The sequence below is a fragment of the Columba livia genome, chromosome Z, assembly GCF_036013475.1.
Source record: "Columba livia isolate bColLiv1 breed racing homer chromosome Z, bColLiv1.pat.W.v2, whole genome shotgun sequence".
Classification (NCBI taxonomy): domain Eukaryota; kingdom Metazoa; phylum Chordata; class Aves; order Columbiformes; family Columbidae; genus Columba; species Columba livia.
In genome coordinates, this window is record NC_088642.1 from 84,188,135 (window position 1) to 84,203,837 (window position 15,703).

Below are 15,703 nucleotides of genomic sequence, written 5' to 3' on the forward strand. Positions count from 1 at the left end.
AGGGTACGCGCACAGGGACCGGGTTGGGTCAGCGACTGTTTTCGTGTTGTTGAACCAGAGCTTTTAAATGCAAGGCCCAGGTGAGCCGCTCTCTTTACTGATTCCTTTCCCCTTCAGCCCCTCCCTCTCCCACTTCCCATTCAGGACAGGCGATCCGGAGGGAAAGGAGGACAGAAGAGATCTGGAAAAATGAACAATGTTTTACTAATGCTGCTGATAAAATAGAGAAAATAATACAAAATATACAAAACCAATCTGGAAAGTCCCGGCAACTGCAGAGCCGGCACCCGAAGTCCTGGACTGGACTCTGCAGCCAATGGAGCTGGATTCAGTCTGTCACTGGCCTCAGTTCACAGGGACGACTCGCAAGGTCCTCTCCTAGTGTTGACCATAGGGAAAAAGGGAAAAAGGCACGAGATCCTCATGATCTCCCACTTTTATATGAATTATCACATGAATGGGATGTTATACACAGTTGGTCAGTTTTTGGTCACCTGTTTCTCGTTGCCCCTCTCGTGAGATGTCCATCCATCTTATCAATAACTTTGCATTCCATTGCTACATTTACCAAAACATGTATCTGGTTCTCCAGGAAAACGCAGCTCATATGAAGCTTGAGCTGACAGGCACATTCACTAACAGAGAAACGTGTTTTTTAACAAAACCAGGACATCGTGTGAACAGAACGTGCAGCCATGGCTCTGGTCACTCGTTTTCTTGCTTCGTTGCTGCTCTCTGTAGAATTTTCCTGTGTTAATCCAAGAGGAAAAGTGTCAGGGAGGGAACACACCAGCTCTGTGCAGGGCAGCCGGGGGCTGGCTGTGCCCTCGCTGTTGTGCCTGAAGTGTTTGTCCCAGTGGGGCTGAAGGCTGTGTGCGTGTCCTGAATGGATGGTCCATGGAAAAGCGTGTCTGGTTCGGGTGAACGCACAGGTGGGTGTCACCAGACTTATTGTGCAGACACCCCAGATGGAAATAGAGGAGGACTTTCCTGTGGCTGGGCATGGCGGCTTCCTCGTGCTGATAAAACTGACCGCTGGATCCAGAAACAATGAGAAGGGAATGGAGAGGGCGAGCAGTGGGCACCACCAACACGGGATAACCGGCAAGGGGGCTGGATGAGGAGGAGCCATCGTAAGCGCTGCGGCTGTTGACACCCTCTGTTTAAACACCCCAATGGATCTCTGCATTGCAAGAGCTGTGAATCGCTGTTGGTAGCTCTGAACGGTGTATGGAAGATTTCCCCAGTCTTTGCTCATTCTGTTTTCCTGTGATTTCTGTCCCTTTCAGGTAAATGGAAGATTTGGAGACTAACTTAATCCAGACACGCAAAGCATGCAGAATAGAGCAAATGGTAGCAAAATGGCTTCATCGCTCTCGGGACGGTGCGTCCAGGTAAACTTGTATTTGTGAAAGGAACATCTGTCGGTCACATTTGATCAGAGATGGCACAAGCTTGTTCCCCACAAATGGGCAATCGCAGCTTGCGGATCTTACTCGTTGTTTCAGTTGTTCTTGGGAAATGTGTGTGTCCCTAGAATAAAACAGTGTTTTTAAGCACCCCCGTGGTTTCCAGGGACAGATGTTCCTGCTTTCACCAGTTTTGGTTTTGTGAGCCACATCTGCAGAAATACAACACTGGTCAATGCAAAATATGCTTTCCTTGAAGATGGGGTTGTACTTCTCTTTCTGCGCCTTTGGCCCATGTTTTTAGGGCAAGACTGTTGCATTTCCGAGGGATCCTGGCCTACAGCTGCTCACTTTCTCAGGGTCTGTGTTAATTAACCCGTGCCCTTGTCCCACAGGGGCAGAGTGTCGGCGGCAGACAGCGCCGGTGACGGCAGCGGCCAGCCCACCGGCCGCGTCCAGCTTACGGTCACGGTGTACAAAGACCTGCTCCTCCATCACTACGGCTTCGAGGTCTGCCCAAACCTTCCTCTCACGATTGCGTCCGTCACCGCAGGTGAGCTCCGTTTCCTCCTCCCTGCAGTCACGGGAGTGAGAACCCGGACTGTCCCTCAGGATACATCCCTGCCGGGCGTTGATGGGCTTCTCAGGTTCGGTGTGTGATCCTCCAATACCAAGGGCAAAAGCCTGTGTTCCCGTGGCGTGCGGGGCTCTGGAACATCTGCCCGATTCTGACGGTGTGGAGTGAATCAAAGCCCGTGGCAGCCCCACTGCACCCGGAGCTGGGTGACCGGCAGGACGCAAAAAGCAGCTTCAGAGAAACGTTCCTTCTGGTGTTTCATCTGAAAGACAGGGGAAGAATTTCACCTAGAGTCCCTATTCTGCAGCGGTCCCAGTTATCTGTTGTTGAAAATGCTCTCTAGGCTTACAGCACCGTCATGTGGAGACAATCATGGCTAGGTACAGGCAACCCAGGTGGAAGTCTGCTCAAGTCGAGCAGATCAACTCTTCCAGCTATAAACTGGGGGATATTTCCCCATTTTGTAGAAGGCATGGGGGTTTTGAATCAAAAACCATGCACTTGTTTTTTTATTTATCTTTATTGTTTTGATGGGTACACAAAAATTCCTGCTCGTTACCTGTTGGTGTGAGCGTGACCGCCAGAAGCGGCTGTGCCAGGGCAGTGCTGCGGGGACAGTGACCTGGGCTGTGCGGTGACACAGAGGCACCACGGGCTGGTCTCTGTCCTTTCACAGCGCTTTCCAGCTATATTTTCTCTTTATGCTCCTTGCCAGGTGAAATGTGGCTAAATTATAATAACTGAGAGTGTTTGGGTCAAAGAAGTGGGGAAGGAGGTTTTCTGTTACGTTTTTATCCTAATCAGGAAGAATCAATGTTTTACTAAAAGTGAAGCACAAGGAAACCTGTCCTTTCAAGCCCTGTCCTTCGCTGTGGGAGCCCATGGCCAAGAGCCCCATGTTTAATTCCAGATTACTGTGTTTTGCCTTTCATGTAAGCTACCAGGCACCAAGTTCCCTGCCTCTCGTGACACCTCGTATAACCACACCTGGTTTGTATTGGAGGGACCTTCAGATCCCCCCCAGCCCCCCTGCCATGACAGGGACATCTTCAGCAGCTCAGGGTGCTCAGAGCCCCGTCCAGCCTGGCCTGGGATGTCTCAGGGATGGTTCATCCACCACCTCTCTGGGTACCTGGCACAGGCTCTCACCACCCTCAGGACAACAATTTCTTCCTCATGTCCGGCCTGAATCTCCCTCCTTTAGTTTAAACCATCACCCCTTGTCCTGTCACAACAGCCCCTGCTCAAAAGTCTGTCCCATCTTTCTCATGGGCCCCTTTTAAGCACTGAAAGGTGCACTAAGGTGTCCCGGAGCTTCTCTTCTCCAGTGAACACCCCAGCTCTCTCACCTGTCCCCAGCAGAGCTGTTCCAGCCTCGGGTCATTCCCGGGGCTCCTCTGGCCCCTCTCCAGCAGCTCCATTTTCTGCAGTTCGGTGGCAGCTCTGGGGCCAGAGGACAGCATGGGGACAGACAGTGGTGTCCCAGCTGGCAGCATGGCTCAGGGTCCTTTGGCCCCTTTTCATTTTGGCATCCAGAGGTGGTTGCTGGGGCAAGGGGGTGCTCAGGGTGAGCGTCCCCGCTGGGAGGAGGTCTGCTGGGGTGGCTTTGTCGTGACAACGCTGTGCTGGTCACCGCAGGGAGCACCGCCGAGGGGAAGCTGCAGCCGGGCGACCAGCTCCTCCTGATAAACTCGACTGCTGTGGACAACCTGTCTGTTGAACAAGCAGCTGACATCATCAGGTGTGGTCCTGCTTGGTCCCTGGGGACAAGGTGGCAGAGAACCGGGACATACAGGGACAAGGTGGCAGAGAACTGGGAGATACAGGGACAAGGTGGCAGAGAACTGGGAGATACAGGGACAAGGCGGCAGAAAACTGGGAGATACAGGGACAAGGTGGCAGAGAACTGGGAGATGTGGGGACAAGGTGGCAGAGAACTGGGAGATACAGGGACAAGGCGGCAGAGAACTGGGAGATACAGGGACAAGGTGGCAGAGAGCTGGGAGATACAGGGACAAGGTGGAAGAGAACTGGGAGATGTGGGGACAAGGTGGCAGAGAACTGGGAGATACAGGGACAAGGTGGCAGAGAGCTGGGAGATACAGGGACAAGGTGGCAGAGAACTGGGAGATACAGGGACAAGGTGGCAGAGAACTGGGAGATGTGGGGACAAGGTGGCAGAGAACTGGGAGATACAGGGACAAGGTGGCAGAGAGCTGGGAGATACAGGGACAAAGTGGCAGGGGGCTGGGAGGTTCATGGACAAGGTGGCAGAGAGCTGGGAGATACAGGGACAAGGTGGCAGAGAACTGGGAGATGTGGGGACAAGGTGGCAGAGAACTGGGAGATACAGGGACAAGGTGGCAGAGAACTGGGAGATGTGAGGACAAGGTGGCAGAGAGCTGGGAGATACAGGGACAAGGTGGCAGAGAACTGGGAGATACAGGGACAAGGTGGCAGAGAGCTGGGAGATACAGGGACAAAGTGGCAGGGGGCTGGGAGGTTCATGGACAAGGTGGCAGAGAGCTGGGAGATACAGGGACAAGGTGGCAGAGAACTGGGAGATGTGGGGACAAGGTGGCAGAGAACTGGGAGATGTGGGGACAAGGCGGCAGAGAACTGGGAGATACAGGGACAAGGTGGCAGAGAACTGGGAGGTGTGGGGACAAGGTGGCAGAGAACTGGGAGATACAGGGACAAGGTGGCAGAGAACTGGGAGATACAGGGACAAGGTGGCAGAGAACTGGGAGATACAGGGACAAGGTGGCAGGGGGCTGGGAGGTTCATGGACAAGGCGGCAGAGAACTGGGAGATGTGGGGACAAGGCGGCAGAGAACTGGGAGATACAGGGACAAGGTGGCAGAGAGCTGGGAGATACAGGGACAAGGTGGCAGAGAACTGGGAGATACAGGGACAAGGTGGCAGAGAGCTGGGAGATACAGGGACAAGGTGGCAGGGGGCTGGGAGGTTCATGGACAAGGCGGCAGAGAACTGGGAGATGTGGGGACAAGGCGGCAGAGAACTGGGAGATACAGGGACAAGGTGGCAGGGGGCTGGGAGGTTCATGGACAAGGCGGCAGAGAACTGGGAGATGTGGGGACAAGGCGGCAGAGAACTGGGAGGTGTGGGGACAAAGCGGCAGAGAACTGGGAGATGTGGGGACAAGGTGGCAGGGGGCTGGGAGGTTCATGGACAAGGTGGCAGAGAGCTGGGAGGTGTGGGGACAAGGCGGCAGAGAACTGGGAGGTGCAGAGGCCACCACACTGAGATGAAGGTGCCGGCAGCTCCGGTCCTGGCTGACTGCTCATCTTGTTACAGGGAGGCCGGTGACGAGCTCCTCCTGACCGTCCTGCGCTGCACGTCGGTAAATGCCCCTTGTCCAGCACTCCTGCCCGGGCGGCCACGGCGGGCGGGGGGGGCGGGGAATGTGGAGGCGCCGAGCGGCGCGACAGGGCCTGAGCAGAGCTGTGCGGGAGCTGCGAGGGTCCCCTGCTTTCACACGCCCGTTGAGGAGGTTTGGGAGAATCAGCGGTAACGCTGGAGGCGGGCTCCCCGGGGACGGAGGCTCCGTCGGTGGCTGTGAGCGCCCGGGGTCTCCACGGGGGCTGGGAGGTCCTGTCTGGGTTGCCAGAAAATTATACCAAAAAATTGGCAAAAAGTCTCCTTAACGCAGTTTTGAAAGTGTATAAAAGCAGCACTTCCACTGCAGCGCGCTGGGCGCCCGGAGGGTCGCTCCTCTCATCGAGCGTGCGCGTGATTCGCACTTCTCGTATTCATCACACGTACCAACCGCGTATTCGTTTCTACCCTTAGTGAGTGCATTAAACATAAATTCTTTACACAACCCGCCCTCTGCCGAGGTCCGGCTCTGGCGTCCGAGGGTCTCCATCAGTGTCTTTGCAGCTGGTGTGGATCATAACTTTGGGAACAGAAGCAAAATTTTAGTGTGAAACGTTGGTGCTGATTGCCCATTCCTGTGGAATAAATTCCCCATAAGGCCAACATGACGTGTTCACCCACGTGGATTTCAGAGCTTGTAAAAGCTGAGCTGCAAAACGGGGACGAGATTTGGTTTGTGTGCTTTTGACTTCTTGCGATTTATGGAAGTGGCCTAGGGGGCATTTCCACACCTGGGTGTGTTTTTTGCTTCTTTGGAGGTTTTTTAATTTTGATTTATTCTTAGAAACAGGAATGGTGATTCCTTCAGAAGAGCTCTCAGGCTTAAGGTCATGAGGTTTCTTGGCCATTGGGTAAAGGTACATTAAAAAAAAATCTCTTAAATGTATTTTTCCTGCCCAAAGGTTCCCAGGTGCTGGCATTCAATGGATGTGTAGAAAGCCAAAGTAACCAGAAAAACTTTGAGCAAACTCACTGAACACCGGATTCCACCTTTCATTAGTCTGATCTCCCTTGCCTAGAACATTGGCTGTCAGTCTTTGCTTGATATGGCTCTGGAGACCAAGGAAAAGATGCAGTTGTGCAAGACCCGAGTGCCTGCTGAGAGGGGGAAAATGCGATGTCTTTTCAGAGAGAAAGAGATTGGAAAAGCCCTCCTGGGATCTGGAACGCCCTTCACAGGCCTTTGTTGAGGAGCAAACGGGGCAGGAACCCGCTGGGTGCAGGGGCTGCTGTGCCCCATGGCTGTGCTGAGCGCCCCATCGCTGTCCTGAGGGACATCATGCTGTGTGACAGCAGCACATGGGGCACAAGAACTGCTGTGCCCCGCGGCTGTGCTGAGCGCCCCATCGCTGTCCTGAGGGACACCGCGCTGTGCGACAGCAGCACATGGGGCACAAGGACTGCTGTGCCCCATGGCTGTGCTGAGCGCCCCATCGCTGTCCTGATGGACACCACGCTGTGCGACAGCAGCACATGGGGCACAAGAACTGCTGTGCCCCATGGCTGTGCTGAGCGCCCCATCGCTGTCCTGAGGGACACCGCGCTGTGCGACAGCAGCACATGGGGCACAAGGACTGCTGTGCCCCATGGCTGTGCTGAGCGCCCCATCGCTGTCCTGAGGGACACCGCGCTGTGCGACAGCAGCACATGGGGCACAAGGGCTCCGTTCCTGGGCTCGTGTGCTTCATGTCAGCTTGGCCGGCCGCGTCACGACGGAAGCGTGGCCGTGTGACAACAGTGCAATGGGGTCAAGTTGGCTTTCTGGCTGGTTTTTGTAAACATTTGTGATATGAGAGTGTGCTCTAGAAACCCCAGGTGAGCTCCAAGTGCTGCCTGGAGCGGTGATAGAGTCACTGTCCGGGGAGGTTATAGGAGTTACAGAATGTTTAGAAGATGTGCAGATGATGTTCCTGGGGACATGGGTTAGTGCCAGGGTTGAGTTAATGTTTGGACTCAATGATCTTGAGGGTTTCTTCAATCAAAATAATTCTATCACTGCATACATGGCTGTCCTGGCATACACTGAGTGTTTTGTCTGTGACTGGAAGACCCTCTGTATGGGCGCTTACAGTGCTGTGCAGCTCCACTGCAGGCCAGCTGTTAGTGGATTAAGAGTCATTCTGCAGTATTGTGGCTCCATCACAGGAGCTGGGGAGGCACCTAAACACATGGATAACATGCAGTGAAGTCAGGAGTGCATACAGCACGCGTCGCACCTGCGTGCACTTGTTGGACAGCGGGTTTGTGTTCAGACAGCAGCACCGATCAGATAGGTCAGAAAAGGACAGTAGTGAGCCTGGAGACCCCTCACAGCTCCTGCACCTGCCGGTGCGGGGCAGGACGGTGTGAGCAGCCTCACCACGGGCTGCCATCGCTCCCCTCTCGTACCTCGCTGCAACCCGCCGAGTTGCCCACCCAGTGCTGTTGTTTTTTCCAGGGCGGGCCCAAGTCGTCGTTTCTGACCGCGGAGAAGAGGGCAAGGCTGAAAACCAACCCCGTGAAAGTCCGTTTTGCGGAGGAGGTGCTGGTGAACGGACACACGCAGGTCGGTGCAGCGGGCGCCGCGGGCACCACGCGCGCTCTGCCCGGGGTGCGCCCGGGCAGCCGGTCCCGGCTCTTCCGGCACACTGGTGATCGGGACAGCGCCGCAGAGGCTGTACCTTCCATTTCCTCACTTACACTAATGGAAAACACCTGCATGTGCTGCTCCTGTCCTTTCACCATTAGGTAGACACAGCTGCGGCACACAGTAGTCATCTCTGGAAGTGCTGATATCTCTGTAGTAAACCTAGTAAAACTGAAGTTTAGGCATGACAAATCCTAACCCTAAAGATAAGAGGTGAATCCATGACAAGTCTGTTTGCTGCCAGAGCAGCTGGGGTGTCTCCTCCTGGCCTTCAGCAGTGTTCAGGTAGCATTGCGTTCAGAGTTTGGCACCGGTGACGTTGCTTTGCTGCTAAATTTGGCGTACGTTTTCTAGCTGATAGGATGACAGACAGCCCATTGTGTTTTATACCTCGCAGAGGGTTTCTGGAGCATTCACAGCTGCCTCCATAACAGACCGTCTGTAAGCTGAGCCAGCCCGGTCTCATGGAACGAGATCGTGGCCCACTGGGGAGTGCCCAGTTTGCCACGAGGTTTCTGGCACTGACGACAGAGGCGCTGGGTGGACGTGGGTCTGCCTGTAGCAGAGAAGGACAAGCAGTGAGAACACTTGTAGCTTCCCTGAACAGCCCTTACACGTTTCGTTTTGCTTTCTAGGTAACTTACTAAGCTCAGTGTGGTTGGGATGGACTGGGGTCAGTTTGGAGTCTCTTAACTCTGTTGAGTTTTCCTTTTTCGCCTTGGAATGGAAAATTTCAGTGTACAAAACCCCTCACTCCTATCCCCTGCTCGTTAGTTCTGTTGGGTTGTTCGGGTCTGACCCAGCCTTGCTTGCCTGCACTTTGCAGTGATGGTGAACCAGCACTGGGCCCTATTCTGCTGCTCCCCCGGGCCGTGTCTTGTTCCGTCCCTGCCGTCCGGAGCTCTGCGGGCCCGGCGCAGGCAGAGCCCCCCTTGGTGGGGGTTTCCCCTTCCCACCCGGGCAGACGTGCGGACAGAGCTGTGTGGGTGCCAGCAGCCCGCTGGACAGGTGACACAGGCCCCCGAGCGCTCGGGCAGGGAGGAGGGGGATGCTCTCTGCGAGTGGTCCCAGCAGACAGAGCTGAGGCAGGTGGTGGGGCACAGTGACCTGGAATACACCTGGAATATTGTGTCCAGTTGTGGCCCCTCAGTTCCAGCAGGACAGGGAACTGCTGGAGAGAGCCCAGCGCAGCCACCAAGATACTGGAGGGAGTGGAGCATCTCCCGTGTGAGGAAAGGCTGAGGGAGCTGGGGCTCTGGAGCTGGACAAGAGGAGACTGAGGGGGGACTCATTCCTGGGGATCAATATGGAAAGGGGGAGTGTCAGGAGGGTGGAGCCAGGCTCTTCTGGTGACAACCAGGGACAGGACAAGGGGCAATGGGTGCAAACTGGAACACAGGAGGTTCCACTGCAAGAGGAGAAGCAACTTGTTCCCGGTGAGGGTGGCAGAGCCAGGCCCAGGCTGCCCAGGGGGGTTGTGGAGTCTCCTTCTGTGCAGACATTCCAACCCGCCTGGACACCTTCCTGTGTAACCTCATCTGGGTGTTCCTGCTCCATGGGGGGATTGCACTGGGTGAGCTTGCCAGGGCCCTTCAACCCCACGTTCTGTGGTTCTGTGACCTGAGAACACCAGCAGTGTCCCCTCAGCCGCGCAGCGGGGGTTCACTCCGGTGTCTGCCGGGCAGCCCCACGGGCTGTTTCAGCCGGATGCGGTGGGCACTGCTGGGCGGCACACGGGGGTCTCGGGTCTGTGATGGTCACTTAGCGCCTGCAAGGAGGGTCCTGAGGGGTCCCGAGAAGGTGTTTCCTGAGGGGACACTGTGCTCCCGTAAAGCCTCTGTCAACATTCCGCTAAGTTAATCATACATTTGCAAGTGCAGAATGGCACTCAATCAATATATTGTTTGCCCTTCATTTGATGAGAACATCAAGGTAAGTGAAATTAATTGGGGTGTTTGCTTCCTTTTTCACTAGTTGGATAGGGACCCTATTTTGAACAGTAAAATATTAGCACAAAGGAAGAGTAAATACATTTGTTGCATATTTATGACCTGTTTCTGGAAAAGCACTCTTCACCACGGACAGCACAGACTGCGAGAGTGATTTAGAATGGCTCTCCTTCCAGCGACTTGTGTTAAGACAGCCAAAATGGTTATTATGGCCCTGGAAAACTGCAAAGCCTCCTGTTTCAGTAAATGTGCTACTCTTGTCCTCTTAATGGAGCATTGCTAAGTGGTCTTTGTGGCAACTGGAAGGAGCCCAGACGCTGCCTTCCGCGGCTGAAACCTGAAGCTTCAGTTTGGGGACATAAATTGTTAATAAGGCTCAATGCTATCCAGCCTCCATTTTCTGTTGCAAACATATTATGTTTTTCCGTACAAGCGAGTGATATGCAGGAGACAGGTCCCTCAGGTCAGCATCGGTCACTGTATTATTAGAAGCTGTGGGTGCAGCTGTAACGTGGGGTAAATCGACCTTGCTTCAGACAAAACAGGAGGGATAGAGCCGCTTCAGCCACAGCAGAACCTTTCAGAATTAATTCACAGTGCTCCCCTAGGGCCTGCACAGGGGGAGAGAAATCCCACCCGGGTGTTCTGGCCGGCTGACTGCATCTGACCCGGAAGGTGGTGATACTTAATTTGTATGGGAATTTCTGTGTGTATTTCGAGTTCTGCTGTGTGCTGGCTGTACACTGATGTGACAGCCTGCAGCTGTGGGAGCTGCCAGGTGTGAACCAGCATCACGTTTTTGACATCGATGGGGACCCAGGGCCTGTCAGACGTGACGAGTGCGCGCCGCTTAGCATGGAGGAGTTACAGAGCCTGGGTTTGGTGACAGCGGCAGCGTTCGCTCTGTTTCCCCCGTGGTGACTGTAAACAGCTTAAGTCCCATAAACGGGGCAGGCAGGAACGAGGAACAAGATTCAGAAGGGGTTTGTGTTTGTTCTGGTGGTACGTCCATATGGGTTCTCCATCAACAGGGACCAAGTCTGTGAGATTCATAGGGTGTTCCACAGCAAACGAAACATAGGAGAGATGATCTTAGAAATGCCATTTTCAGACTTGAGACTGTCATGATAAACTATTTAAGACTGGAGGAATGCGCTGGTCAAAGAACATGAGCAAGATATGCTGAATGTGAGCCCACGGAGGGGGAGTAAACCTTCTCAGCACTGAACAACAAGAAGGGGCTGAAAACAAGGCAGGTGCAAATGAGCTCTATGAAGGAGCAGGGCGGAGAGCTGGAAGCTCTGGACGGCCCCAGGAGGACAGAGGCCAAGTCCCCAGACCCCTCTCAGAGCACCCAACGGAGGTGCTTTTGCTGTGGGAGCCATTGCCTTGATTAACACATTTGAGACCGATCTCAAGAAACCAGTGCCATCATCTGCTCTTTGGGAAGCCCCAGAGTCACAAACCTTAGTACAATCACACGTTGAGCTGAATCCTACAGCCTTCCCGCGGTGTGCAGCGTCGGTCCGCGGTAGCACGGAGCGTTTGGGTAGCTCTTGCGTTGAAACCATGGCTGGTGCCCCTGGAGAGGCGTCAGCCGGGGCTGGTGCTGCCTGGCGCGGTGCTGGGAAGGCGTGTTTCCTGACAGGCATCACAGCTCTCTGGTGAGGAGCACAGGGTGGCTCTTGGCTGTCATGTCTGCCAGACGCTCCCGTGCCGTGCGGGGTCTGAGCGGCCACATCTGGGCCACATGGAGCTGTTGCACTGGCTCGAGTTCTGCCATAAATGGGTTTCTCATGCTCCCTTTACCCTGTTCCGTGCCAGAAACACAATCAGTGAACAAGCCTGGTGCCACAGGAGAGGATTGCAAAAGCAGAGAAAGATTTCACTTTATACCAGGATGTGCTGTGTCAGCAGGGCAGCCTGTTGCCCGGAGGCTTGGCATCCAAGGATTAGCGCTGTTGCTTTTGTTCTGCAGGGGAATTCTCTTCTCTGCATGCCAAATGTTCTCAAGGTGTACTTGGAAAATGGACAGACGAAGGCTTTCAGGTTTGAGACGAGCACGACTGTGAAGGTAACGATGCTTGGTTGTCTGTCTTTTGATCCCACCACCTGAATTCAATCCGGTAGCAGAGGTGCATGCAGCGGAACTTGCAGCCCCTTGGTTGTATCGGCCATGGGGTGGGAATGCATTTCCTGCGGGTGCTGAGCACGTTCCCCGTGCCCTTCCTGCAGAGCAGGGCTGCTTTGGTTCGCCTCGGTTTTGCTCTCAGTGCCCGGTTTCCACAGAAGTCGCAGGACCGTGGCGGCGCGGCCGCAGCAGCCCGGCGCGGTGGAGCGGCCGGCGCGGGCGGGGTGGCACGCCGGCGCTGCCTGCAGACACGCAGAACGCAGAGCAGGCTGGTTGGTGTGGCAGTGACGATGCGCATCCCGGGAGGGAGAACAAGCCTCCTGGGTCGGATATCGTGTGAGCTCGGCACGGGCGATCGTGCCACTTGTTACACGAAGCGCCCGTCCTTGCTCCAGCCCCGTTTCTGCACTGCTGAACACATGAAAACTGAGTAACCCTGGGGTGGAAGGCAGTGCCGCCTCCGGGGTCACTTGTGCTTGGGGGAATCGCGGACAAACTTCCACCATTCCCTTCGAAACACAAGGTGCTGTGGAAGAGCCATTAAACTGGCACTTCCCATAATCACCGCCTTTACACGTATAGACCTCATGTTTTTCTCACCTGATCTTTAAAGTTGCTCAATATTTATGTTGGAATCAGTAAGACTTGACTGTGCACAGTGATAGGAGGCCATAACTTCTTTAAAGGAGTTCAGGTGTCCTGCAACAGCGCAGTTACCGTGGGAAAGATGCATGGTGGACAGACTGGAGACACCGGGCTGAAAGAATATTAAGGGAAAAAGCAAAGAGGTTTTATTTATAAAGCACTGAAAACTTTCCTCAAAAAGGGGGAGTTTATTGTTTAGCTCATCCAAACTTCACAACGCTGTTGTGGTCTCATGCAGGTCAGTCTCTGCAAGTCTTGTGACTTCAGTGGCAGAGAAGGAAATAATTTAGAAAGCAAGAAGGTATTCAGGAACTGGGAGGTGGGTTGTGAGGAGAGACCTGAACGCCCAGCTGCAAGGCATTGATTTCTCAAAGACGGATTGGCACCTCATGTTTGATTTGAGTTGCTCAGCTCTGACCCGGCACGGACCTTTCCCCGCTGGGGCTGAGCGCGGCCCCCACCAGCGTCCGCCAGAAACACTCAGACCGGCAAAACGCTTCCTGAGTTTGGTGTTCCCACAAGTTCTGGTGTTCGAGAGATCCCGGCTGAAAACTGAGACGAGCCAAAGCATCCATGCTCACCTGCAGGGCGCTGGGTGAGCCAGGGGGGCTCTTCAATCGGTACTCACTCAAGCCTTGCATAATGTTTTCTGTTTGCACAAGTTAGACCTGGTTATTTCCATGGCACTTGGTATTCCAACAGAATTCTCCATGCAGCTGAAACACCAGCTTCAGTCAAATTTGTTAAGATTTTTACAATCATGGTCCCAAATCCTTGTGTTTTGATGGTGAGAAGAGTTTTTCACCAGTTCTTTGTAGTTTCTTCAAGAAGTGTCGCAGCGCTCGGGGAAGCTGCAGCGGCTAACAGCGAACATTGCACGAGGGGGACAGAACGGGCTTGGCACTGCCAGACTAAAACTGTAAGGACAAAACGTTCAGCATGAGGCAGCCCAAGTAGCGCAGCTCTGGGGGCTGGATTTGGTGCATGTTCCACGCTGAGGTTTGCGTCTCACCGCACTCTGGCCACCACAGCCTGCAATTCCTGCCTTGCCCCCCTGCGCTGCCGAAACGTGCTGCCCTCCCTTTCTCTGTGCTTGCCGCGCCGTTCCCGCCGCTCCCTTCCTCACCAGCCGCAGCAGCGGACACGGTGGCTGTGATCGTTGTTCTGTCACCGGCCGGCAGGCTGTGTGGTTGCGGGGACACCCCGCTGGGGCAGCACAGCCAGCTGCTGGGGTTGTGCGTGCTGTCCCGGAGAGGTGCACATCTCCCGTGCCTCTGTTGTGAGGAGCTCACGGGCTTCCTCTAACCTGGAGACCTCTGTGGTTTGTCTAGGTTAATGTGCTCAGGCGCTGTCGGTGAAGAGCAAAAAGCACTGGTTTCCTGTGAAACAGCACTAAAAACTTTGCTCGGTGTTGCAGCACCAAGCATGTTCTTGTCTGCAGAGAATTTAGTGTTTGGCCACTGCGGTTCCAGTGCTGACCACACAGCTGCCGGCCAGAACCACGCACATCGGCACGGTGTGCGAGTGGCGCCCAGCAGATGTGCCCGTTGTCTGACCATGTCTGTCCCTTCCCAGGACATCGTTCTCACCCTGAAGGAGAAGCTCTCCATCCGCAGCGTGCTGCACTTCGCCCTGGCTCTGGAGGAGCAGTACAACGTGGCCAAGATCCACCTGCTGCACGAGGAGGAGCTGATCGAGCAGGTGAGGAGAGCCCCGCGTGCCCCGCGGCTGTGCTGGGGCACCAGCGCTGGTGAATGTGGCCAGAGAGGTGCAGAGAGAGCTGAGGACGAACCATCCCTGAGACATCCCAGGCCAGGCTGGACGGGGCTCTGAGCAACCTGAGCTGGTGACGATGTCCCTGTCATGGCAGGGGACTGGGGGGGCTGGGGAGGGCCCTGCAACACAAACCATCTGTGGTTCTGTGAGGTGTCACACGAGGGAGCTTGGCTCCATCTCCAGAGGCGCTGTCCTCTGCTCCCTGCCTGTTGGATGTGTTACCACTGCAATAACCACAGCCCATGGAGAAATAGCGCTTTCAGGAGCATCTCAGTCCATTTAGAGAGCCCACAGAGTAGAGTCACGGAATCATGGAGTGTCCTGAGTGGGAAAGGACCCACAGGTCTGGCTGTGACACCAGACAGCTCTTTAAGTGCCCTCAGATAAATCCCATTGGCCCCATCACAGAATCCCAGAATGTCAGGGGTTGGAGGGCCCTGGCAAGCTCATCCAGTGCAATCCCCCCATGGAGCAGGAACACCCAGATGAGGTTACACAGGAAGGTGTCCAGGCGGGTTGGAATGTCTGCAGAGAAGGAGACTCCACAACACCCCTGGGCAGCCTGGGCCAGGCTCTGCCACCCTCACCCCCAACAAGTTGCTTCTCCTCTTGCAGTGGAACCACCTGTGTTCCAGTTTGCACCCATTGCCCCTTGTCCTGTCACTGGTTGTCACCAGAAGAGCCTGGCTCCATCCTCCTGACACTCCCCCTTTCCACATTGATCCCCATGAATGAGTCCCCCCTCAGTCTCCTCTTGTCCAGCTCCAGAGCCCCAGCTCCCTCAGCCTTTCCTCACACGGGAGATGCTCCACTCCATCATCTTTGTTGTTCTGCACGTGTAGGGATCCAGCTGGAGCATCACATCCCACACAAGTTCAGGACTGGCTGGCAGTTTGTCATTCTCACAGCCATGATCTCTACCCAAGGGCTCTGGGGCCCAGAGCCCATCATCAGTGTTGAAGACTGAGGTGAAGAAAGCATTAAACATCTCTGCTTTGTCTATGTCCCTGTTTGTGAGGTGACTATGATCTTCAAATAATGGGCCAATGTTATTTCTGGCTTGCCTTTTGCTACTAAATGTATTTTTTAAAGTCGTTTTTATTGCCTCTCACAGTACTGGCCTCCTTCAACTCTAACTGAGCTTTGGCTGCACGAATTTCCTCCCTACAGCAACACCCATGGCTGGTATTG

General features: G+C 54.7%; 1 protein-coding gene across 1 annotated transcript in view; it reads left to right on the plus strand.

Moving 5' to 3' along the window:
• Positions 1 to 1,069: 1,069 nt before the first annotated feature.
• FRMPD1 (FERM and PDZ domain containing 1) overlaps positions 1,070 to 15,703 on the plus strand; it is a 28,858-nt gene continuing 14,224 nt past the window's right edge. The window contains exons 1-7 of the mRNA XM_065046589.1: positions 1,070 to 1,394; positions 1,805 to 1,962; positions 3,625 to 3,727; positions 5,305 to 5,350; positions 7,823 to 7,930; positions 11,939 to 12,034; positions 14,312 to 14,437. Coding sequence (XP_064902661.1) covers positions 1,294 to 1,394; positions 1,805 to 1,962; positions 3,625 to 3,727; positions 5,305 to 5,350; positions 7,823 to 7,930; positions 11,939 to 12,034; positions 14,312 to 14,437 — 738 coding nt within the window. The 5' untranslated portion in view covers positions 1,070 to 1,293. The remainder of the gene's footprint in view (positions 1,395 to 1,804; positions 1,963 to 3,624; positions 3,728 to 5,304; positions 5,351 to 7,822; positions 7,931 to 11,938; positions 12,035 to 14,311; positions 14,438 to 15,703) is intronic.